The sequence below is a fragment of the Rattus norvegicus genome, chromosome 19 (genome assembly GCF_021556685.1).
Source record: "Rattus norvegicus strain SHRSP/BbbUtx chromosome 19, alternate assembly SHRSP_T2T, whole genome shotgun sequence".
Taxonomy (NCBI): Eukaryota; Metazoa; Chordata; class Mammalia; order Rodentia; family Muridae; genus Rattus; species Rattus norvegicus.
In genome coordinates, this window is record NC_141552.1 from 16,351,475 (window position 1) to 16,377,729 (window position 26,255).

Consider the following 26,255-nt stretch of genomic DNA (forward strand, 5'->3'; position numbering starts at 1 on the left):
AATAAATAAATAAATAAATCTTTAAAAAAAAAAGAGTATTTCTTCCAGGTGATGGATTTCCAATTTATGGAATTGAACTAACTTACTGATGGTGGAAGTGACACAGAGAGTTAAAGTACAGAAGGAATAATCCAGAATGTCCACCAACAGTTGCTGTCACCCCAGGGCTTTTAAAAGCTCAGCTGCTAGAGAAGCAATGTAGTCTTTGGTTATTCTCAAGCTTAGGTCTTCTAGTCATTATAAGCTGACCATGACACAAAAAGAGTCATCTACATCAAAATAGAGAATAGTAACTAGATTCACACCACACTATCACATTACTACTGTATTTCAGGTTCTCAGTTAATATCTAAGAACCTGGAAGAGGCCTGGGTCTTGCTACACATACTCATAATTTATGTCCCCATTGTCAGCTGAGATTCTTCACGCAGCCTGGGGTCAAGGAGGTCATCCCACAAAGCACAAAACACCCATCTCAGATAAACATGTATGGTTTATTGAATCCAAAACATCCATGAATTTCAGGACACAATTAAATGTTGAAACCTAAGGATAATAGATAGAGAAGAGAATTAAGATTTCTAGTTCATAGATCCAGTAAACACCTTCAACAAATCATAGCAGCAAACTTCCATAAGGTAAAGAAAGAAAAGGCCATAAAGGTACAACAAGCCTACAGAACATCAAACTAATTGTACCAGAAAAATTCCTCCATTCACATAATAATTAAAATGCTAAATGCACAGATCAAGAAAGAACATTAAAAGGGGTAAGGTATAAATATCTAGTAACAAATAAATTCAGACGTATCTGAATTACACCAGACTTCTCAACAGAGATTCTAAAAGTCAGAAAATCTTGGGCAGATGTAATGCAGACACAGGCTCCTATATCCAGCATAATCCTCAATCAACATAAAAGGAGGAACCAGGATATTTCATGACAAAACCAAATTTAAAGAATTCTTTTCTGTAAGAAAGCACAACAGAGGCTAATAGGAGGAAAACTCCAAGACAATGAACTAAACTATACCCAAGAAAAACCAAGAAATTAATCTTCTCTCAATAATTTAAAAAAAGAGAAGCACACAAACGTAATTTCACCTATAACCAGAAAAAGAAGAGAATGCAGCAATCATTGGCTTTAATATCTGACCAGATCTTCTTTCCCTAATCCCCAAGCTCCCAGGGGCCAAACTGCCAGCCAAAGTGTATGCAAGGATGGCTCTATGGTTCAAGGTGAGGCCTGTTGCCCCACCAAATGCAGATCCTAGAGGTGTGAGGTGGGAATGGATATGTGTGGGTGGGGGAGCCCTGTCACATAGGCAAAGCTGTGCAGAAATGGGATGTAAATTTGATGAGGGGAGTCTGGAAAGCAGGACAACAGTTGAAATGTAAATAAATAAAATAACCATTTAATAAAAAATAGCCAAAAATAAAATAACAAGTAAAAAGGTAAATGAAAATTAAACCAAACCAACCAACCAAACAAACAAAAACCCCTGTAGTGTATTGGCCTAATGCTGCTTGTATTTTAATGCTAATTTGTAGAACTCAAGACTGGTTAACCCCAAATAACTGACCCTGCTCCCAGTTAACTGTGATTATAAAGAAGCCAACAGCCAACAGCTGCACAGCAGACAGATGGGGGAGGTGAGTTTCTGAGGGCTTTGCTAGAGAGGATCATGGGGAGGGAAGAAGGAAGAAGAAGCTGCCATAGAATAAAGGAAGAAAATGTGTGATGGAGAGGAGAGAGGAAGAGGACAGCAGCCATGGTTAAGGGAGAGGAGAGCCTGGTCCTGAGAGCTGTCTAAGGGGAACAAAGAGCAGCCAAGATGCTACACAGTCAGTGAGAGTTAAGCGTTATTGTTTGGAAAGTAGGTCTGATACCATGGAGGGCAGGCAGCTGCCCAGCTACTGTGCTGACTAATGTACACTAAAATAAATTTAACACAATATGAGTAACCAGTAAGACAGCTATGTAGAGGATCCTAAAAGGAATACTTTAGTTTGAAGGGAAGGACAAAATACCAGAGAACACAGGGGATAAATTAATAAAACTAGGAAAGTTAATCAAAGAAGACTGTGAAAACCACAAAAATTAACAAAATGACAAAATTTAATGCATAGGTTTAAATAATAATTACATATCACTAAACTCAATATCTAGGGTGGTGGGGCATGAATTCTGCCATGGTCTGAACTCAGAAAGGTGGGGTTGGGAGAAACATGTCTGGTTAAATAGTCCACCCACATTGTGTCAATGTGATTTAATCTAAGGACAAAGAAGTGGAGCATCTCTCACGGCTTTCTTCTAACCCCTTGAAAGGATCACTGGGGTGTGGCCTCAGTACTTCATACTTCTTGCTAGGTCAGCGAAACTCAGGGAAGCTTGAGATTGTCATAGCACAGTATTAGGCTAGATATACTGAGTAGATGATACTAAGTTGTTCAGATGGTGATACCCATTTGCATGTGTTCTTAATGTGGACCTAAGGAAAGAGAGATCAAGGTCCTTAGAATAGAAGGAACATTCCCAGTCCTTTTCTACCATTCCAGACTGAAAGGCTGGTAGGGAGAAAGTAGTAAATAATAAAGAATTAATAGATGATGCTTTGAATGAAGGGTTGGTTTTTGTGCTGGTTTTAGACAGGGTCTCAAGTGTCCCATGTTGCCCTCTCCCTGGCTGGCCCGGTTCACTTTGAACTCAGATAAACCTGCTTCCACTTTCCAATAGATAGTCTTACAAGATGGGCCTCCGAGGTCTCTGAGGACAGCATTAGCCTTTGACAGTTGAGGTGTGTAACCCACAACTATAGTTTTAGCCACTTTGTTCCATGTCTACCAGCTATTTCAGATTGTTGCTGTTCTATGCCTGACAATCAAGGACACATAAAAATAACCTGATAGACAGCAAGGACATGGTGATCACATCCTTGCCTCTGCTGTATGTTCTGGATGAGGTTTGTTAAAATTCCAATATTGCAAAAAGCTTTATATAGGGCCCATCACATTAAGGGTCACTGTTCACTGTTTCATCTAAAATGGCCTAATCAGAACTGACCGCCAGACAACACTTCCTGCGAAGTTCCTATGAGAAGCTTAAGTTTTTTGTGTTTTTTCTTCTTCCTTCCTTCCTTCCTTCCTTTCTTTCTTTCTTTCTTTCTTTCTTTCTTTCTTTCTTTCTTTCTTTCTTTCTTTCTTTCTTTCTGTATAGGTTTAGAGGAATGTATTTTGGGCCACGGATCTGCCCCTAGTATCTTAGCTATGGATGCGATCAATCAGTGTTAGTGTATGCATTCAATAAAATGTCCATTTTTGACTAAGGTAGATGCTTCTGTGTTTTGTGGGGTGACCCATTGTCAATGTGTAGTGAGTTGGGGCCCTGGGTATGGTCGCATACCCCAGGACACAGGGGATGCAGAGCAAAGGCAGAAGAAACTGCACGCAGTTGCAAGCTTTATTAATCCTTATTAAGCTAAGAATATGCATTACTACAATATTCATTGTGTCAAGATACCATAAGATTATTATTCCCAGGATACCAGGAACAATGAGGGAAGATTAAACAAAGAAAGACGAATAAACGAAAGCTTCTTCTAAAAATATTCATATAACAAATCACCTCTCTTATTATAATCAAAATATACTCACCATTACCAAGAGAGCGTTAGAACCACTTCCACAGAAACGGGACACAGCAGAACATAATTTAAGGCCAAGTGAGAAAAACATTTTCTTCTCCACGGCGGCATTCCAGCCCCTACTTGAATCTGTCACCAGGCCTTTCTTGACCCTGCCTGGGAGCTGCATCTCTATGTCTTAACAATTCCTTCTTTTTTCTTTTGTTTTAAAGTAACACTTTACATAACATAGCTAAAGGTCCTTGTAGGGGTTTAGTCATGTAAAAATAAAGCAACATAATACATAATGTACATAAGATTATGGCAAAACTAGCTCCTCCCATGCTATGGAAAATCCTTTGAAGCCAAGCCTTGGGATCTAATCCTGTCAATTGATCAGCCAATAATTTCGCTATTTCCATAGGGGTATTATCTTCTAGCTGTTTACCAAAAGACATTCGAACATCATATTTCAAGGCATTAATTACTTTTGAAGCACTTTCATTACCCTCTAAATAGGCTTGAATTAACTTCCAATCATGTTCTGTGTCATTATCCATATATTTACTAACAGAAAAGGAGTAGGATTTCATCATGATAAGCAATATAGGCCCGATAACTGGCATTGGCCGCAGCAGAAGAAACCATGAGTAAAACACACATTGCTAAGAATAAGTGCTCAGCAGTAAAGGACTTTCCTGAAGGGGACAAAATTATTCCTTTCAGTGCTTAATCGCTTCACCTGACCCCACAGGTAATAGGGTTGTCACTGCACGGATCCTTATCCATTGTTGTTTGTGGACACTAAGAGAAGCCAGGGCCTCAGTAATGGAGGACACCTCCTCATCTCCTGAGAACATCCATCAGGAGAAAATGGAGCTGGTTTAACTGGATTCCTTTGAGGGTAGGGAGCAGTTCTTATTATTCTGTGCTTGGATCCATCTCCTGGGTAGCCAGAATAGTCTCCCATCCTGTAATGAGACAAAACCCTCTCCCCTATATACAATGATGTCCCTTCCTGCCATTCAGCTTCCCGGGCAATTTTTATCCATACTGTCTGTTCCATGCCTTCTGGGGGGAAGTTCAACAAAGTGTCTATCGGCTCTTGATATAACTTCACCTTGTGGTAAATTAAGAAAATTAATAACATATAATGCTTGTGCCAATATAGCTCTGGGACTGGTCTGCAAACTCCATTCAGGTTGCATAAGGCCATCTCTTTCCCCCCTTTTTAATTTTATAATTTGTCATTTCAGGGTATGGTGAATTCTTTCAACAAAAGCTTGTCCTTGTGTATTGTGTTCTGTACCAGTAATATGTACAATACAATATCGTTGACAAAATTGTTTATATTGATAAGAAATATATGTTGGTCCATTATCAGTTTTAATTTTAGAAGGCAGTCCCATAACAGCAAAAGTTTCCAATAGATGCTGTATAACATGAGCAGTGCGTACTCCTGGCAATGGTGTAGCCCACACAAATTTTGAAAAATTATCTATGCTTACATCTATATGTGAAAGGCGACCAAACTCAGAAATATGGGTTATATCGATCTGACACGATGTATTAAGTTGCATCCTTCTGGGATTAATTTTAGATGGAAAACATTTTATACGTGAAGACTGACACATAGGACAATTAGCAATAATTTGTTTGGCTTGAGAATAGGGAAGGTTATATTTAATATGTAAATATCCTGTATTGGCATGATTATGACTGTGTTCTTCTGGGGTAGCAAATGCCACTAATTGATCTACCATATGATTGCCAAGTGTTAAAGATTCTGGAAATTTTGAATGAGATCTAGTATGTGTAATAAATATTCTAGAGTTTCATAATAACAATAGTCCTTTAATATGTGAGAATAACATTTAATATAGGCTTAGATGTAGAAACAACAGCAGTCGCAATATTCTGTACTACTCCTACAACATAAGCAGACTCAGCTATAATATTTTTACATCATGAGTAAAATCCTGGAATACATTAATTACCGCTAATAATTCATTTTGTTGTACTGACCCAAAAGAAGATTCTTGTCCCCAAAATTTATCTTTGGTCCAATAAGCCATCTTGGTGTTAGAGCCATCTGTAAACACAGTAAAGGCTGATGGTAATGGATCAACAGAAATTAGTGTATTTATCAAATTTTTTTTTCTTTTTTAAAGCAATCCCACAATTTACTATGGGGAGGATGAAATTCAATATTTCCAGTGTAAGAAATCATGGCTAATTGAAAAACCTCAGACATCTGCATTAAATATTCCCCTTTATCTTTGCTTAATGGGAAAACAATAGCAGCACAATCATATCCCCACAGAGTAACAGGTCTTTGTATGCCTTGCTGAATAATTAAAGAAATTTGTTCCTCATAATTTGTTAATGTTTGGTTAAAGTTTTATTTAATATAAACCCATTCTAAAGGCAACTCATCCTGAGCGAAAGTGCCTGTTGGATAATCAAGAGTATTTAAACATATAATTTAATAACTCTATCTGGATCAATACGTGCCAAATATGCATCTTTCCATTTTCAGAAAAGATACCCTTGCATGCCTTCATATAAGCATTAATATCCCCAGCCTCCTTTATAGGTAATAATGCTCTCCTGTACTCTTCATTAGCATTTTCAAAAGCAAGCATTTGCAGCAGTTGTCCTCCAGCTTCCTCTCCTACCATTGTTCTTTCCAATGTTAATTTTAATATACATAAAAACTTAATATATGGTTCATAGAAAGCTACTACCTTTTTCAACCAACCAGTATCATCCTTTATAATAAGTCGGTTGGGCCACACCTTGAATCGATGCTGGCCTAATTATAGGAAAAGAAAAAGCAGGTGAATTCGTCATCATCATCGTGTGAATCTAATGGTCAACATGCCATCCTCCGGAAACTACTTAGAAAAACCTGCTTCAGGCAGTGGTGCAGAGGGCAAAACTTTTACTTTCGTTTTGTCTTAATGAAGCTCTAGCTTCTTGTTCTGTATTCGTTATTACCCTGTCTGCATTCATGGCCTTGAACACAGTAAAAATTACAGCCCAAAGAGACCAGAAATTGGAATCTTTTTGCCCTGCCTGACAGCCTTTTTCACCTTAACTTTCACTTTGACCCAGATATCAGAATCCCTGGAACCCTCGTCAGGGAACCATGGAGTTTACTCTTGCTGTCTCTAAACACTTTTCTAAACCAGACTGAGAGACATGAATTCCCTGCACTCTTAAAGATGCTTAAGCATAGCGAGATGAAGAGAAGATTTATCTTGTCCCATTTCCTTGTAATAAAATGTACTTACCTTATCTGACTGTCCAGACTTACCTTCAGGGACCCTGTTCCAGTGCCATAGGTCGATGTCTAGGGTGTTGGGAGCCCTGCGTCCAGTCTCATTCCTTTCTGTGTTTCCCGATGCTCAGTGGCCATGCCACTCCAGCATGCTTTGAAATGAACCAGTCCGCCGACACCACCACCACCACCACCACCACCACCACCACCACCACCACCAGCACCACCACCAATTTGGTTTTGTAAATAAAGTTTTATTGACATCGCCATCCTCAGCATTTACATCCTGTTCAGTGCTGCTTCTGGCTGCAGCTGCAGGGCTTAGGAGCCACAGAGCCCTTTAGGATCCCAGAGCTGAGATCATTGACCATTTGCCTTGTTTGTGAAAGAGGTGACTGACCCCTGTGCTCGAGGTGGCCTTTCCGTGCCCCTTATCCCATAGCATAGGTCTCTGTGCCATCCTCTCCCTTTGCTATGTTGTGCACTTCCTGGTACATTTCCGTTAGCTCTTGACATTTCCAGAGCATTGGTCTTGCAAATTGAATTTGCATGGCACCAGGAATAGACCTGATAGCAGGGTGTGGGACACTCCCTATGGGGACCCTGCCCAGGGGCATAAGCTTACTTTTCCAGTCAACTCCCTGAACAGTGAGCCTTTGTGGGACAAGATACTTCACGACATGACTTGACCTCTCTGCAGTGCACCCAATCCCTGCTTGGCTCAGATGAGTTTGTGTGTGTGTCCCCAGTAGAGACAGCACTCTGTGTGGTGGCATTGACAGGGCATCCAGGAAAGTCAAAACCAGAGGGACATGTCGGGCAGTTGGAAGCAGATGTCTGCGTCCATGGAGAGAAGGATGGACTAGACACTCCTACAGGGGGTGAGCTGAGAAGCACTTCCTTGGCTTTTTCACAGCCGTGTAGGCTGCATGCCATGCTGTGTACCCATGCTGTGCTGAAGCCCCAGGCTTTGAGTCTCCCACAGCTGCTGTGTCCTGGGTCCAGGGTAGGATTAAGCAGACTTCAGCAGGAGAAAGGTGAAAACCCTGGTTGCAGGGTGGGGATGGCATAGTCATAACACTCCTGCACATGAGGCCCCTGACTTAGAGCCGTACAGCAGCTGTGACAAGCCAGCTCTGGTGACACTCATCTGCAATGCCAGGCCATGGGGGGTAGAGGCAGTAGGATCAGTTGTTTAATTATCCTTGGCTACACGGCAAGTTCGAGGCCAGCCTGGGCAACTTTGTCTATTAAAATAAGACAAAATGAGGTCTTGACTCTGAGCATCACTGCCTGTACCTGGCATGGTTGCCCCACCCCAGGTAAGAAACCCCTCTGTCCAGAGGCCATAACTGCAGGAGACCCCTGGCCAAGTGTCTATACAGCGCCCTGTTTGACTGGTCTATGCTGAGGACCAACCACGTTCTCCTCAACAGGAAGGACATGGGAGAGGCTGTTTCTGTGAGGTCCCGGGCCCTGAGACGGCCAAGAATAAACCCTGTCCTTGGGAAAGCCATGGAGACTAGGAACCCAGGGGATCTCTGCAAACACCAGGGCTGGCAGGGGACTCTGATCGTCTACAGCAGCTGCTCTCAATCTGTGGGTTCTACATCAGAGCTCCTGCACACCAGACATTTACACTACAGTTCCTCACAGTAACAAAGTTACACTCATGAAGTAGCTCTCCAATAAGTTTATGTTGGGATGACAACGACATGAGGAACTGAAATAAAGAGTCACAGTGTTAGGAAGGGTAAGAACCGCCATTCTATAGGAACCCAGGCATCTGCACTCGGTGTCTGGAAGTGTGATAGGCTAGACTTCACCCTCAGCGATGCCAGCATGTGGGCACCAAGCCCAGGTTCCACCCCAATGCTTCCTGGATATGTGCAGGCCTGGTTCCATCAAGAAGTAACAAAGGAACCCTTGGCAAAAAACACTGGGTACCAAACAGGTCAGGAAAACACACCCCCTCTGCTGCAACTCCTCTCAGGAGGGCTAGTCTTTCCAGGAGGCCCCGGCTATAACCAAACCTTGTCTCCCAGTGCTTGCCCATTGGTGTCTTGGCCATTTTCAGATTTGAGGACTTTGAACAGAATAGCTTCCAGCAGATTTGCATCAATGAATCCAAAAAGCAGTTGCAGTCCTACTTCACCCAGCACACCTTCAAGCTGGAGCAGGAGAGAGTGGACACCTATTCCCCAGCCCAGCCCAGCCATCACCCTGAATGTCAGCTGTGTCCCTCAGTATCAGCGGGATGGGGCCTGGGCACCGTAGGTTCCCCAGGACCTAAAGCTATGTCCTTGAACTCAGTGCCATGCTCAGCCCTTCCAGCCTCTTTCAACCCTTCTGGAAGCTCTACTGCTCCTGCAGCAAGGCAGCAGTGTGCACATTCTGTCACGTCATTTGTGTGTGTCTACAGGAGGTCAGAGCCTGTCCCCTCTGTTCCTTTCTTTTGGTGTATTTGCCTTTCTGAGGAGGCAGCACCCACAGGTATGGGAGGCAGCCACATGCATATTCTGCAGCCATGTCTGACTCCTCTGAGGCTCAGTCCCACTTACACAACTACCCTTCAACCTCCCCCCTCCATGTCACCCCTGGGGCTCTGTAAACCTTCCTGTTTTCTGTCTTTATATAATTGGTGACACTGCAGCCCTCAGTGGTGTCATACAGTGTTAGTTTGTCTTTGCACTGCCTGGAGGTCTGACTTAGGAGAATGGCTACCATTCTCATTCCTGTTCAAGGGTCAGAATCTGAATCCTATGTAAGGCTGAATAATATTCCAGCACATGGCTGTGCCATGTTGAATTTACACAGTCACCTATGGATCTTATATTTTGGCTTGTAAACACACACATATAAGACTCAAGTGACACCCAAGTGGAGAATTGCTGGAGTCCTCCATGGCTTTCTGAACCGTCTGAGAGACCATCCTGTCCACAGTGTATAGAGCACCATCTACTCATAGCTCACACAGCATGAGAAGATTAGTGAGGGTTAACCTGGCTTCTCTGTCTCCTACTTTCTGCCACACTAGCCCTAGCATCTTTCTGTATTGCAGTGAATGTTTAGAACCCAGGAGGATTCCAGCTTCCTTGCTCAAATATAGCAAGTTCCTCCTTGCCTGCTTTGAGACTGAGTCTCATGCAGCCCAGGCTGGCTTTGATCTCACCATTAGTTAAGATGGCCATGAACTCCTGGTTCTCATGCCTCAGACGTCTCTGAGTGCTGGGTGACAGGTATGCACCACTCTTAAGTCCTGCCACTGGGACAAGAGTGAGCAGAGCCAGCTCTGAAGCACACACTTTGCTGGTGTCAGTGATGACTGACTTATGATCCTGTCTTCCTTACCCATGGCCCTTCTCCTTGGTGCATGCCATCCTTCCTCCCTGTGACTCATGGGGACACCAAGCCTGAGGATGTCAGGAAGAAGTTTACTTACTTCACTGGGTTGGAGGCTGTTAGGTTCCTGCGTCAGTAGGTGAGATTCAAGCTAGAAGGTTTGTGGCATGAGAAACGGGAACAGAACTGGAATGGCAGGAACAATTGTCACCTGGCTCTGAGAAGACCAGGTGGGCAGAAACTCATCGTTGGGCAGGTAGTGAGCTCAAGTCCAGGCTGGGCATTGCTCAGCACATGTGAACAGGTGTGCTTATATGGACATGTGTTTCCCCCACATGGTCACCACTTATCCAGGCACGGTGAATACTCCAAGGAGCTTTTTATGTTTTATGTTTATGTTATGGTGTTTGTGTGTCCATACATACATATACACACATACATTCGTACATATACACGAATACATGTACATGAAAACACATGCATATACATGACTATACACATTCATGCTCACACACACATATATACACACCTACATGCATACACACATACACACACATACACACACATACACACATACACACATACATGCATACACACATACACATATACATACACACATACACACACATACAATACATATACACACATACAAATACACCTATACACACATATAGACAGACATATACACACATATACATATACACGTATACACATACATGCATACACACATTCATATCCACACGTACATACAGACATATACATATATACTCACATACATGTAAGCACATGAGTGGAAGCCAGAGGACAGCTTGGCCCTTGTTTCTCTCCTTTTTACCACGTGGGTCCTGGGGATTGAGTCAAGCTCATCAGACTTGACAGCAAGCCCCTTTAACTGTAAAGCCCTCTCATTGGCTGCCAGTTGCCTCTTTCCACAAATTCTATCCATGGTGGGATGTTTAGAGTTGTTATTCTCATGATTCCTTCAGCAATAGTGCAGACATCATTTACACTGCATTAGGAGTTATAATTCATGTAGATGTCAGGAGAGCTGGAGGCGTGGATCAAGAAGAGAGCCCACTTTCAATGTCATTATGTGGTATTGCCTTAGGCCCTTTTATACACTCCCCTGGCTTTGTCTGAGTATATGTTTGAGGTCTCTCTATGACTGTGCAAAGAAGTAAGAGATAGGGCTGGGCCACAAAATAGGAAAGTACTTGTTCATTCAAAAACAAAAACAAAAAACAAACAAACAAACAAACAAAAATAGCTCTAGGGTTAAATATTGGTGCTAGTGCTGAACTACACAGCCAGAAGGTATTTTTCTAAGTAAATAACACAATATCGGGGATGACAATATGATCAAATATCCTTCAACATAAGTTTGCAATGCTACCTACATTTTATAAATCAAATCTGACCACCGTTTTGGTTGTTTCCAATCATGTCTGAGTGCATCATCACGGGAATCCCAAGGAAAATCAGAAATGGGTTCTTGAAGCTGTTGCACAGGGCCAGTATAGACCTAAATACCACAGAGGAAACCTTGATTCTTATCTCAAGGGATCATTCACCATCCCTCTTGTCACATAACTTATGACAAGACATCACCTTTCCTAAACTTAGCCTTTTTCCCAAGTGCTGCAGAAGGGAAGATCTGGTGTCAAGGGGTCTGGATTCAAACCACAGGAACACTGAATTCATTTAAATAGGTGTAGTTTATTACTGCACACACCAATACAGTTCAACCAGAGCAACAGCTCACAACTGTGTACTGGACATTGCTAGGCCCTGCTCATTGCAAAATCCACATGGGCTCATGCACGAGTGTTGGAAATGCTTCGGTCTATGGGCCCTGACTCAGGCCATTTTACACATAATTGTTCCAATTTTCCTTGAATCTATTGGGTCCTATGTGAAGAATACACTTGGGGAACTTGTTAAGATTAACAAACCTCATAACATACAGAACATAACAGGGTATGTGACCAGCACCACACAGTTCAACGTCAGAGTTTTTTGTTCTTTGTTAGTGTTTTTCTTGGCATCCATGATGTGGACGCGTATTACAGAACAATAGGAAAGAGCTGGCTGCTGTGTAGCAAATTCACTGCTATTAAGGTAGGTATGGGGGCAAGACCTCAGCAGTAGCCCTTAAGATGGGAAGGAGATGATGTGTTTGATAACTGAAAGGAGCTGCCTCAGCTGTGTTTCTCTGCCTGCTCAGTGCCCATTCAACATCACTCTGTCCCTGAAGAGGAACTCAAGGTCTGCCCCCTGCTGCCTGTGAGCCAGGAAGAGGCACAGAAAGGCAAGGCCACAGCACTGGTTTCCAATCCCTCAGTAATGCTGGATTTCCAATAATGTACTTGTATACACAAATACAGTGTGGTAAGTTGCAATAGATACTAATCATTTCTCACATAGGGCAGCAGTTGATTGACTACAACTAATTCTATTAAAAAAAAGAAACCTGGCTCTTGTAGAAATATACAAAGAAATATCTAGGATGGTGGGGGATGAATTCTGCCATGGACTGAACTCGTGGAAGTGGGGTTGGGAGAAAGATGCATGGTTAAATAGCCCACCAGGTTCACATTGTGTCAACTTGATTTAATCTAAGGACAAAGAAGTGGAGTATCTCTGATGGCTTTCTTCTAGTCCCTTTAAAGCATCACTGGGGTTTGAACTCAGAACTTCACACTTCTTGATGGGGCAACTACACTCAAGGAAGCTTGAGACTGTCATAGGCACAGTATTATGCTATATATACAGAGTAGATAATACTAAGATGTTCAGATGGTGATGTCCATTTGATGCACTCTTAATGTGCACCTAAAAAAAGTGAGATCAAGGTCCTTAAAATAGAAAGATTAGTTCCAGTTTTTTTCTACCATTCCAAACAGAACGACTGGTAGGGAGAGAATGGTAAATAATCGAGAATTTGTAGATAATGCTTTGAATGAAGTGTGGATTTCTGTGCTGGTTTAAAACAGGGTCTCAAGTATCACATGTTGCCCTCTACCTGGCTGGCCAGGATCACTTTGAGCTCAGATAAACCTCCTTTCACTTTGTAATAAATAGGCTTATAAGAGTGGCCTCGAAGGACTGTGCAGACAGTATTAGCCTTTGACAGTTGAGGTGTGTAACCCACAACTATAGTTTTAGCCATGTTTTTCCATGTCTACCAGCTATTTCAGATTGTTGCTGTTATATGCCTGACAATCAAGGATGCAGAAAAATAACCTGATACAGAGTAAGGACATAGTGATCACATCTTTGCCTCTTCCGTACGTTCTGGATGAGGTTTGTTAAAATTCCAATATTGCAAAAAGCTTTATATAGGGCCCATCACATTAAGGGTCACTATGCACTGTTCTATCTAAAATGGTCTAATCAGAACTGACTCCCATATAACACATCCTGCAATCCTCATATGAGAAGCTTGAGCTTTTAGTTTTGACTTTTTCTTTTCTCGTATTTTCTTATTTTTTGCTATATAAGTTGAGACAAAGATAGTTAAGGCCATGAATTTGCCCCCAAAATTTGAACTACGGATGTGATCAATCAGTGTTAGTGGGTGCATTCTTTAAAGTATTCATTTTTTTACTATGATAGATGCTTTTGTGTTTGGTGGGGTGGCCATTTCCCAGTGTACAGGTGCTGGGACCTTGCTCTATCCACTTAATGATGTTTATAGCCTCATTTTAGACGTTTCTGTGCCACCCTCTATATCTCTTGTGTATTTTATTTTTCTGATAAAAGCTCAAGGTATATCTTACTCAGGCCTGTGAGCAGTGCTCTTTTGGCGACATTGGTGCAAAGAGCAGAACCCCACAAGCAGCATGAGGTTCCCTTCACTGGTGTCTCCAATATTGCATTTTCCTCTGCCAACTGGTCTCCACACTTTTCCTAGCACCATAAAGACTTCAACTCCTTCTCCTAAGGAATTTTCTGGCAATTGTCGATTGCTAAGCACATGACTTCATGAGTGTTCCCCTAATACACACGCATGTTGTAACCTACCATGCAGACTATTTCTTGATGTGATATAAAGCACCTGTACATAATGAGACAGGAGAACTTTTGAGTGCATATTCAAACTGGTGTGAAATATCAGGAAGTTTTAATGGCTTACATTGGTGAATGTGGACAATTTGAGTTAGTGAGACATTTTTTGGGCAAGATTTGAAAGGAAACATTCATTTAGATGCATAGGAATTACTAAGGTTTTTTATAATCAAGCCTTGAGGAAAATTTGGCTTTGGAAGCAGGAGATGCTCAGTGGCTCTGCCCCAGGAAAGTCTCCTGGAAAGGGCACCTCTGCTTATGCTCAGTACAGGGAGAACATTAGCAGGGATGCAAAGTCTGCTCCCCATGATATCTGCTGTCCCTTCTTGGACATTCTATTGTCTCCTAGAGAGTTCTGGCATCCTCTGTGATGTCACCAGTGTTGTAGTGACAACCAGTGCCCTAGTTTCTCTCAGTCTGAGTCTGGCGGTTACAAGCTAAGACATGTTTTCCCGTCTTCGCAAGCGTTTTGGGAGGGGGAACGTCGATTCTGGAGAGACTAGAGTGAAGGAGTCTGGCCTTTCGTCTCAAAGTAATGATGGACAAAGACAGCACTTCTGGGGAATGTGGAGTAAGTTCTGGGCAGTGTATTTTGAGCTTCCTGCCAGGGTGGCTGCAGGCTTAAGCTGACCTTTCTAGCAATGGGCCACAACAACTGGAGCATCTGAACAGGAATTGAATTTCCATGAATATCACAATTCCTTAAAGTCAAGGATTTCAGAACTTTAGTTTCCCCATCCCCACAGGGAGAATATGGTAAGGCCAATGCTATTATACTGTGAACTTCTGGTCTTTACTTTTCAGTTCATTTGTTCTGTTACATTGATATAATAACACCATCAGTAGTCATGGAGGGTCCACCTTTTCTGAGTTTAGACAGGGCAGCAATGTATTTCACTATCATTGCTTCTTTAAATACAGTGGGTATCTGACAGTAGTAACAGGGAGAGATTGTGCTCCAGGCAATAACCTTATGTTCTTAGACCTTCTCTGATTTCTTCTAACTGGAAGGGTCATCGTTAGCTTTATATATTAGAGATGTGTGTTACAAACTTGTTTCTAAAATACCAAAACTATTTGGAACGTGTAGACCAAGATTCAGCCTGTAAACTATTCGCACTTCTGGGGCATTTGGTATTTCACATAGGGACACTGATAAGTCTGTTGAACATATCCTCCCTGGAAATGCGTTTTAAATCCAAAGTTGTTGGCTTAGAGTATCAGGGTAGGACATCTGAGTGTCTCCAATCACTCAAGTTTTATGGATGGTGAATTTATCATCTGAGTTCTGAAGCCACAGGAGTGAGGGTCCTGAAACCAAGCTGTACCCTGTTCAGCTGATAATAATCCTGGAGAAGCCATCTCCGTGGTACATGTAAGCACCTGATGTCCGGCATAGGGAACACCTGGCTGCTTACATCTCTTGGTCTCGATAGAGTAGTGGGAGAACTGAGATCCACTGAGGAGGTCTCTTAAGCATAGACCAATCGCCTAGCAGTGACACTGGGTTCATGGCTTGTTCTCCTGTTTAGGCCTCACTGAGGTCTATGAACACTCTATGCATTGTCCCCATGCAGGTTCACTTGTGTTCTTCTACCTACAGACGCTGGGAGAGAAACATCATCCCAAGGAACTGACCTAAGCAAGAATCAGGCCATGAAGGAAAAGGAGAGGCTGATTAAAGAGCTGCAGCTCATTACCGAGGAGAGAAATGACCTGAGAGATCGCCTGAGGTTTCTGACAGAGAGATCCATGAAGAACAGGTATGAATCACTCCAAATGCTCTTGTTTCATTCCTGGGTCTGCAAGGTCACCTTTTTCTTATCCTATTAAGGTTTTGGGTTCTAGAAAGCTGTGCCTCCCTAACCACCCTGTGCTAAACCTCACCTCCCATATAGTGGAGATTCAGAACCTGACCCTTCCTGAGGAGTGAGATTGAAAATGGACTCATCTGCTTCCATTTATTGAAAAGCAGAACTTGTGGTCTGAATGAAGAATTCAGGGATAAAGTCAGGGAGAGTGAGTTCCCAGTGTGCATTTGCAAAGCCCTTGACAGCTGGTGGCTTTGCAAGATTGTAATTGCAGTGAGTTTCTGGTGAGTCTCTGTACTTGCTAGGCAGGGGACTGAGTGCTGGAAGATCCAGGCAGCAGGCTGGGGTAATATAGGACACACCCTGAGTTCATATATTCCTAAATGCCGATGTTCATTGTATTCTATCATTTGGGGCCAGGCCACACTTCAGGCCAAATCCATATTATGAAGACCTGGAGAGAATGGAGGAGGCGGTCATGTCAATTCTGCACAACTTAGAGATGGAGAACACTGAGGTCCATGAGAACAACCATAAGCTGAAGAAGGAGATTACCTTCTCTAGGTAAGTCCTGGTCAGAAAGGCTATCACTTGTGGAATGGCCATTTCTGACTTTCTTTGTTCTGGATTGGACGGTCTTCAGCTCTGGTTCTATCTCTTGTGCTATTTACCCATCAGTGTTCCAGGGTCATTAGGACTCAGTTTTCAGTTCCACAAAAGAGTGTTCCTCATCCCAGGATTGTCTAGGCATCTTCAGAAGGCTCTAGATAGAACAGTACTGATTGAAGTCAGCAGAAGGTTATTAGGCTGACCTGGACCTATGGTGTCACACCAGGTTTTACAAAACTCAGTGCGTGGACCACATGGTTAGCATGACCTTCTCTTTGTTCTACTTACCTCCTTTGAGGGTGTTGGCCCACTACTAATTGATGTTGCCCCCATGCATTGTGCTTTCATGGATAGTTGTAGATCCATGTTCTTTCTCAGAGGTGTGGACACTAATTGGTGTCAGGCCAAGCAAGCAATTTATTCTTCCCTGAATTAACTCTTTATGTTTTGTGCAGCAGCCTTATATGTATCAAGATGCATTTTATTAAGTCTTCATGGGTATGTGGGACCTGGTAGAGTTTTGGGACTTGGGAGTAGGAATGGGAGAAAGGAGCAGCATGATCTTACTATGCAGACTGTATTTCCAGAAACCTGCTCAGCCAGCTCCTGATGGAAAACACATGTAGGAAGAAGTTGGTCCCACTGAAGCAGGAGAGCAAGGAGGTACATCTTGATTGTGCACTGAACCAGAAATATTTGGTTGACTTCAACAAGAAAGATAAAGACCATCAACGGCCAGAACCAGCATTATCAGGTAGGGACGAGCAGATGTGTTAGCTTAACAATATCTGATAAAATTCGCCAATTTGATACATCTTTGCTCTCTCCTACCACCTTTCTAATTTACACTCACAACCAGCCAACCACCTCATGTAATGGAATTGTTCATTGCTCTGCCTATGCACAAGTATTCTGGGAAGTTAACCACTTTTCAGAAACTGAATTATTGTGCAAGCATATTTTGCTGCTCTTTTTGAAGCTGCAGTCTAGAAATGGTGACAGATGAATAACATATCATATTATTGCATATCCATGTGATACATTGGATCCTATGTAGAGTTTTGAACAAGTTCTTGGTTCTTTGACAAATGACAATCTGTGGTCATGCGACTTCTTGTGTAGGAAGCACCTTTCCGGGATAAGAACCAAGTGCAAATGTCAAATTAGTACTTGTCATTGGCTTTAACCTTGGTGACATATGGACATCTCCTTTCTTCCTGCAACCCAATGAGGTTCCTTCCATTGCCCTGTTCTTGGTTTGCACTGGTATAAGTCTGGGTCCCATATTGTCAGCCCACATTACTGTGAGGCTCTCTGGAGATTTTGCCCTGCCCGCAGAGTTAGCAACAATGATATCACTTAAAATGTCCATGTTGACTATCCAATAGAACTGAGGTGGTAGAAGGCAGCATTCTGACAGCTGGCTTGCATTTCCCCACCAAATCAGTGTCTGAAAAACTGCCTTCCTTTCCCAGGTCTCAGAAAGTGCAAGAGAGCTGGAATTGGACACACCCCAGTAAGAGAGCTTCCTGAAGAATAAGTTGCTTTCTCAGGAGTCCCTGATGACCAACATCCTGAATGGTAACAACATTTTTTGGATGTGTATTCATCCTCTGAGTTAATTTGTCATTTCTTAGAGACCCTAAATTCATATACCACTAAGCCAGCCTGACTGATTGAGGTCTTACTTTCTTCTCAGAAAACAGCACTTGAGAGACAACTTGGGGGACCGCCTTTCATTATGTGTGCTAGAGGAGAAACAGCAATACATCTGTGCTTCTACATGTTCGTTAAGAATATGCTTTTAGAAATATTTTTGTTATGATTTTAATTGAAGTTTTCTTTTTGTTGTTTCATATTTATATCTTCTTGTTACTATTTTTACTTTCAAATATTTTTAAATATTTTTATTCATGTTAATCTTGTTTTGTTGTAAAAATGTATTTGTTATGAATAAAAATTGAATTCTATCTCTTGACTCTTAAGACCATCATTCTTACTCAATGGTTCTGTCCCCTCCTGTGGACCTAGAACTGACAGCTACAGATGGATCTCTGCATGTTCCATGGATCCTGGGCTAATAAGTGAATTCAAAGTCACCAAGGGGTACCCAGTGTGATAGTGTCTTTTGTGAGGATAATGTGGCTGTGTCTCAGACACACACTTTGTGATGTAATCACTGACACACTTTACTCAATTGTTAGGGTCCATGTGGTTCTTCTGAGAGAGCAGCAGATGCTCTACCCTGTGAGTCATCACCACAGCTCCTGCAGGTAGCTTTTGTTATTCCACATGAGGTGCTGTATTAGGTGGACAGGATCACCTCCAATTAAATAGAGAGATCTCAGGAGATGTGTGTTCACAGGGAACTTACTGAGCTGTTCGTGTTCAACGTGTTAGGTTGTCAGGCATCCCTACAGGGCTCTGGTGTTCCCACTGCTCATTGTGGGTCAGCATCATCCTCCAGCATCACTTAGTGTCCATATTAGAGCAGATCTTTCACCTAATATCAATGATGACCATATGTATTATGCAAATCTGATAAAATACAGAATAGAAACTAGCTTCTTGTAGGCCAGATTGGCTTTAGTAGTCACATGGATGTGATCAATCAGTGTTAGTCATGCCCTTCCAGCATGGTAGACTGCAGGTTGTCTGTCCCCATCACTTTGCTCTCTTGTGCCCAAACAATGCTAAGGTCAGGGCCATTCAGCCGTGAGGCAGAGGCTCACCACCCTCAGTGCTGCCTAAGACCCCTAAGACTGTCTCTTTCGGGTGTGTGCGTGCTGGACACTCAAGGATCCTGAGATCTCAGCAGCTGAGGTTAAACAGTACCGGAGCCATTGCAATGTGGGCACACATTTGTTTGTGGAGCTGGGCCACTCTTTGACTTTTGGTGAGTGGAGAGACAACTGTTGGCTGAGCCTTTGGTGAACTGGATGGCCCCTGGCCACGTCAGCAGTCAGCAGTATCAAAGCTGAGCAACCAGTGTTTTATGTTCCATTTTGTCATCGCTGGTCAGTGTTCTGATGCCACAGCACATGGCTGATTTCAATCTCCCCATGTGGCCACAATCCCTAATTGATATTGCCTCCACTTCCCAAGTGCCACTGGAATTTCTGTAGAACCCCTAAGGCAGCAGCAAGCAGGAGCTCCTGGCTATTCCCTCCCTGCTCTCTGGATCTGCAAGTCGTTCTGTGTACATATGGCTAAGTCCTCATATACTCTTGATGCCATGATACCTTAATAAACACTTGAATCACGCCCTTTCTTACAGAGACCCCATAATGGCCAGTTTTCAACTGCTACCTGACACAATCTATAATCACCTGGGAAATGAGGGACAGTGTGGATCAGACTGGCCTTTGAGGATGACTATGCGTGACTATCTTCGTTGCTCTGGGAGATGCCAGACAGCCTCTTTTCTGATCCTAGAGTCCCTATACCCAGCCACTTGTCCCCTCTACAGCCAGACCCTACTTCTGCTCCTAGGCACTGTCTTGGACTTCCTTCCCTCAAGTGGCTTCTCTCCTTTGGTTGCTACAGAAACCTGTTATGAGGAAAGGAACAGGGAGTTAAGACTTCAAAGCCATCTTCCCATTGATGTTCTTTCTCAGAGGTCAGTGGGACACTTAAAGAGTTTTGTGTATACATTTTATTAAGCAAGGGACAATCATGCATCAGACACAGGAAACTAACAGCACATCTACCGGACCTCCTTCAACACCTGGGCATCTCTTCTGGCCTGTGCTTCTGTGTGCTGAAACCTGGGGACCAACTTCCTGTGGGGTTTCCCAGGATGACTGTGCACATTACTACACTGGCGTAAATCCTCAAAACTCACAAACAGCAACGGGACCGCCACAGGAACTGTTCTCCATCAACAGATACCACAGACCAGCAAGCAGAAGCATGGGCAGGTGGTGCTGTGGTTCACACACTTCTCTTTACTCACTAGGGCAGGTGACCCGCTGGAGAAAACAAGGAGGCAGCAGGATGGAAGAGGAAAACTACAACCCAGTCCTTGCATTAAACACCCAAGCACATTTAGACTAGAAGAGAGAAGTTTGCCAAGATTGAGGGCCACTTTGGGCATCCATCATCAATAGCCCTGGCTGTCTAGGCCAGCATCAGATCCAGCCGTCTCCAGGCAGGTGTCAGCCAGGCCCTCAAGGGCACTAAGAGCATTAACCATGAAAAATAGAACAAGATCTCTGCCTCTTGCCTGCCTGACAGCCAAGCATGTGTATGCCCTGGCTATGCTCATGCTGGGACCCCTGCTAGATATTAAGATATAGATACCTGATAGTTGATTAGGACCCTGTTCGAAAAGGAAGACACCGGATATTTCCCTCTGGCATCCATATGTGCATGCGTGGTTGTACATGCTGGTAGAATCTCTCTCTCTCTCTCTCTCTCTCTCTCTCTCTCTCTCTCTCTCTCTCTCACACACACACACACACACACACATTCAAAGTTTTGAAGCACAGCAGAAGAATCTCTGGGACTCTAAGCCTGACCAGCCTCATCTGTGAGCCACAGCTTCTGTGTGAGAGCTCCTTTGTGTGAGAGGCATAGGGTGACTGAGGAAGGTTGCTGGTGTCCATCCCTGGCCTGCAAGTGCATGCATACAGAGACATGGACACATGCACATGCTGAGTACCCCTCATCCAATCCTGAAATCTGAAAACACTGAATTTCAAATCCAGGCATTCTCCTAACCTACACCTTCCCTCAGGAATTGGAGATGAGGCCTTGCAAGAATCCTCAACCAGAGACTGGCCCAGACCTTCTGAGATCCATTCTGCCCCAGGAGAACACAGCAGGTGGTATCAGGACAACACAGACACTCAAGACTCCAGCCTGATGCAGGGACCGCCTGCTGGGTTAGGAGAAGACTCAGCATCAGGTTCCTGAACGAAAACATCACCTCTGAACACACAGGGTCGCTGTGGCTATGCCTTCAAGGCATCTTCAGCAGCAGCTTAAATGGACTAGGGATGACTATGGGAATCTGCCTGCAGGGTGATGTGGGAATCCTTTTGCTAAGGCTTGATCGCTAGATGTTGCCACAGAAACCCTTGAACTCTTCTTGGAGTACAGTCCAGGCAGAGGCTGAACACAAAACATTCTGATTATGAACTGAGTTTAACAGATAATCTGGAACCTGAAGGCCACAGGCCCAAAGGTCTGCACTGCAGGGGTGAGGCATCACTGCAGGGATGACCACACACTGCAGGGGTGAGGTGTCACTGCAGGGATGACCACACACTGCAGGGGTGAGGAGACACTGCAGGGATGACCACACACTGCAGGGGTGAGGTGTCACTTCAGGGATGACCACACACTGCAGGGGTGAGGTGTCACTGCAGGGATGACCACACACTGCAGGGGTGAGGCGTCACTGCAGGGATGACCACACACTGCAGGGGTGAGGTGTCACTGCAGGGATGACCACACACTGCAGGGGTGAGATGTCACTGCAGGGATGACCACACACTGCAGGGGTGAGGCGTCACTGCAGGGATGACCACACACTGCAGGGGTGAGGTGTCACTGCAGGGATGACCACACACTGCAGGGGTGAGCTATCACTGCGGGGATGACCGCACACTGCAGGGGTGAGGTGTCACTGCAGGGATGACCACACACTGCAGGGGTGAGGAGACACTGCAGGGATGACCACACACTGCAGGGGTGAGGTGTCACTTCAGGGATGACCACACACTGCAGGGGTGAGATGTCACTGCAGGGATGACCACACACTGCAGGGGTGAGGCGTCACTGCAGGGATGACCACACACTGCAGGGGTGAGGTGTCACTGCAGGGATGACCTCACACTGCAGGGGTGAGATGTCACTGCAGGGATGACCACACACTGCAGGGGTGAGGCGTCACTGCAGGGATGACCACACACTGCAGGGGTGAGGTGTCACTGCAGGGATGACCACACACTGCAGGGGTGAGCTGTCACTGCAGGGATGACCGCACACTGCAGGGGTGAGGAGTCACTGCAGGGATGACCACACGCTTCAGGGGTGAGGTGTCACTGCAGGGATGACCACACACTGCAGGGGTGAGGTGTCACTGCGGGGATGACCACACACTGCAGGGGTAAGATGTCAATGCGGGGATGACCACACTGCAGGGGTGAGGTGTCCCTGCAGGGATGACCAGGAAGGTGACTGAGCTCCTCAGGGCTCTCCCTGTCCTGAATGTGCTTCCCTTCTAGGTGAGCACTGCAGCTTTCAGGGTGCTGAAGGCCTGTGTGGGCAGCAGTAGAAACTGCTAGCCTTGTTATTCACAGCTGAAACTATCACACAGGGCATTCCAGAAGTGAACACCACCAAAGTGGGGACTTTCACAGCATTCTGGGTAGGATGGCACAAAGCCCCATGACAATTTCACCTGCGATCCATACCAAACGTCTGCTGTCAGTGCCTGTCTCTTAGGAGCCACCTGGATGATCCAGGGGATGGTCCTAAAGAAAAGGCTTGGCAAAATTGAGGTCCCCAAAGCAAGAGGAGCAGTGAGGAGGTGCAGGGGCCGTAGACCATGGAGACTGATATATGCTGATGTTAGATACCCAGACTCATCCCTGTGTCCAAGTCTGGATGTCACAGAGGCACCTGGCAAAGGTCCCAACAGTGTCCTTCAAGATTCAGCTGTCTCCCTACTTGCCCTCCACCTAACCCACTTCCTGTGGTTCTGGGAGTCAAGGACTTCATCACCTTTTTCGTTTTCTTGTCATATTGCAGGTACTGTGACTCGACCACTCTTCCTCCTGCAGGAGACACATCGTTTGTCACAGAACAGGACTGCTGCACCAGGAAGACCCAGAGCATAACCAGGACGCTACAATGAAAGCAGGACTGACCCTTCATGCTGAATGACAGGAAAAGCACCCGGCCTTGTCTTTGTTGCAGACTGGATTCCTCAGCATTCCTGTTATGAACAGGGCACTAGTAACCTTCACAGGATACTTAGTGTTTATAAGACATTTATAGAATTCATCTTGTATATAGGCCATTGGGCTAGGAGCCAGCATCAAGGCATCAAGTAGGAGGAAATACAGAAACATTCTAGGAAGGGACAGCCAGGGGCCAGTGGGATGGCTCAGGGATTGAGGACCAGAGTTCAGATCCCAGCACATGGATGTTCACAGTCATCTGTAGAATCAGACCTAGGGGGTCCCATGACCTCCCCAGCTCCCAAGCAGCTACATGTGTGCGTCTTAGACACTTCTCACTCACTGTGAAACAACCTAAGCCACAAAACATCCCACACCTTCTTGGATGGGCCCATCCCTGGGGGAGTCTTGTGTGTTCTGGGCTTCAACTCTAGGAAGGCTTGGCCTTGTTTTATAGGATGTCTTATTACTTGTATCAGCAGAGAGAGAAAAAAAAGATCCAGTCCTGGAACCCTAGAGTACACTGCCATGATGTCACTGCTGTGCTGGCATAGGCTTAGAGATCTCTCCATGATCCATCCGAGTCACCTAGAGCTCAGGGAATGATGGAAAAGTCCATGTGAGATCGCCCAGAGCTTACAACCATGACAAAGCTTGGAAAACACAGGGCACATGTGGTGTTTGATCCTGGGTCAGTTCAAACCTCTTGAGCCTGCAGCTAAGACAAACAGATACACTGGCCTGAGTGCACAGGCCAGATCTCAGAACCTGTTTGCCAACCATGGAACACTCTGGATTCCTCCTCTCAGCTGGACCTTGATCTGCTACACCTCATCCACCCAAGCTTCTCAAGAAATGAAGCTACCAGGTTAATACAACCACAAACTGAAGGCAGCAAGAGCCTTCACCCGCCCAGTGGCAATGAGGTCAGTCCATAGGTCTCCTGTCCCTGCACCCTCAGTACCTGTGAGAGCCATGGCCACCTATTCCCTTCCGAGGTGAGGACAATTATACCCACAACCTTGCTTTCAACAAATCCTGCCTTGGCCACTGGTGGGACCCTCATGAGATGCAGCAATCTGATGCAGGCCTCCTCAGACACTTTGGCTTCCTTTCTGGCTGCTGGAGCTTGGGCCCTCTGGCCTGGCCTAATGTAGGATCAGCAACATCCAACTCTGTCGGGCCTCAGCCACCCCACATTGGGGGCCCTGCTTCACTCCTAGGTGCATTCTTTTCCCACATCTCTCCAGTCTCTCCCTCATCCCTAATTCCCCTCGCCTCTCAGGCCCAGCCCTTCAGTCTCTGATGGAGACTGTCCTGGAAGGACAGGAGCCCCTCCCCTGAGATACTCTCCCACCCCTTGCTGCTGGGCTCTGACAACTCTGCCCTTGGGCTGACTCATCTCTACAGGCACAGCCTGCTGCTCCCCTGCCCCTGCAACCCACTTCCTAGCTCTGCTTCACACAAACACTCTAAGATCTCTACACTGGATTCCTGTTCTATTTTGCTCCCTCTCTGTCCTCCAGAAGTTCTGCTGCTCTCTCTCACCACAGCAGGACCCACCAAGACACTGCTCCTGACCCCAGCAGCCACCAGCAGCCCAGGTCATGGGGCTACTAACAGCTTTGGCCCAGGACTCAGGGCTCCTTCCTTCTTCAGTATCGAGTCCAGGCTGAGACCATCTGGCCTGCTGCTGGGTCCTTGAAACCCTCAGTCTCACAGCCTCTGGGCACTCTGAGCCCTAGTCCTTATGGCTAACAAGTAGCTGCCGAGTCAAGCAACATGGGCCTCACTGGCTTCCTGGTGTGCCATGATGCTTTCCCTGCATGGCCGGCGATGACTGCATGCTAGGATTCTGTCTGCAACTAGACCTGCAGGTAACACCTGATGGGTTGACCAGGCTGTCCTCCTACTCCTGTTCTCAGGAGATTCTCCTGACTAAGCCTCCCAAGTGCTGGGATGAGAAGTATGTGCCACCATGCCAGCTAGGGGTCTTCAGGTGTGATGAAAGACTGGGATCTGTGGCCCTGGTTATTTCCAACAGTGGGGACACCAGTGTTCTGAGCATTCTGTCATCTAGGACTTATATTCCATGTACTTCACATGAACACTGTGAGACTTCTGCACTGGTTACCTGTTCTCTTTGAAACCTGTCTTCAGGTATCTGACAGTGGGAGTCTCCATGAAGTTTTTGTCACCCTGAGGATGTGGCTATATTAATAAGCTCAGGCAGCATGCAAACACAGCAGAGGTTACAAACAAGACTACCAGGCTGGGGCCACTAAGTGATAGAGTGCTCCTTTGGCATGGTGAGGGCCCAAGTTCTCTTGCAACCAACATCTGCTGGGGATGTAGCTCAGTGATTAGGCACTTGCCTAGCGTATGTGAGGTCCTGGGCTCCATCCCTAGGACTAAACCCTCATCACCTACCCTGAACTCACCAGGTCCAGGCATCACTGTCAATCCTGAGGGCTTGAGTTTGATCCTTAGGCCCTCTCTGATACAAAAAGAGAAAAAACTCCCCTGATTTGTGTTTGACCCCTACATATGTCATGCCCACCCCACTTCGAGTGTACAATTAAGGAAAGCATGAGGAAGTGGTTGAGAGG

At 44.9% G+C, this 26,255-nt stretch overlaps 3 protein-coding genes across 10 annotated transcripts in view; 2 read left to right on the forward strand and 1 right to left on the reverse strand.

Annotated features, from left to right (window-relative positions):
* Window positions 1-7,028, reverse strand: part of LOC134483477 (disks large homolog 5-like) — a 74,223-nt gene extending 67,195 nt beyond the window's left edge. The window contains exons 1-3 of the mRNA XM_087595952.1: window positions 6,942-7,028; window positions 6,370-6,437; window positions 5,648-5,714 (exon numbers count right to left, since the gene is read on the reverse strand). Coding sequence (XP_087452078.1) covers window positions 5,648-5,714 — 67 coding nt within the window. The 5' untranslated portion in view covers window positions 6,370-6,437; window positions 6,942-7,028. The remainder of the gene's footprint in view (window positions 1-5,647; window positions 5,715-6,369; window positions 6,438-6,941) is intronic.
* Window positions 1-26,255, forward strand: part of LOC134483557 (uncharacterized) — a 142,525-nt gene that overhangs the window by 27,542 nt on the left and 88,728 nt on the right. The window contains exon 1 of one of the 8 annotated variants that reach the window (XM_087596000.1): window positions 1,550-1,652. The exons of 6 other annotated variants lie outside the window; for them this stretch is intronic. The gene's annotated coding sequence lies outside the window, so the exon portion shown is untranslated. Of the gene's footprint in view, window positions 1-1,549; window positions 1,653-26,255 lie in introns of those variants that run through there. One more of the 8 variants, XM_087595994.1, reaches the window with a different exon arrangement.
* LOC147998885 (disks large homolog 5-like) lies at window positions 14,730-18,705 on the forward strand. Its single transcript, XM_087595757.1, has 6 exons — window positions 14,730-14,886; window positions 15,919-16,078; window positions 16,547-16,690; window positions 17,323-17,489; window positions 18,211-18,316; window positions 18,435-18,705. Exons 1-5 carry the CDS (start codon window positions 14,760-14,762, stop codon window positions 18,273-18,275), a joined length of 663 nt encoding a protein of 220 aa, XP_087451883.1. The 5' UTR covers window positions 14,730-14,759; the 3' UTR covers window positions 18,276-18,316; window positions 18,435-18,705.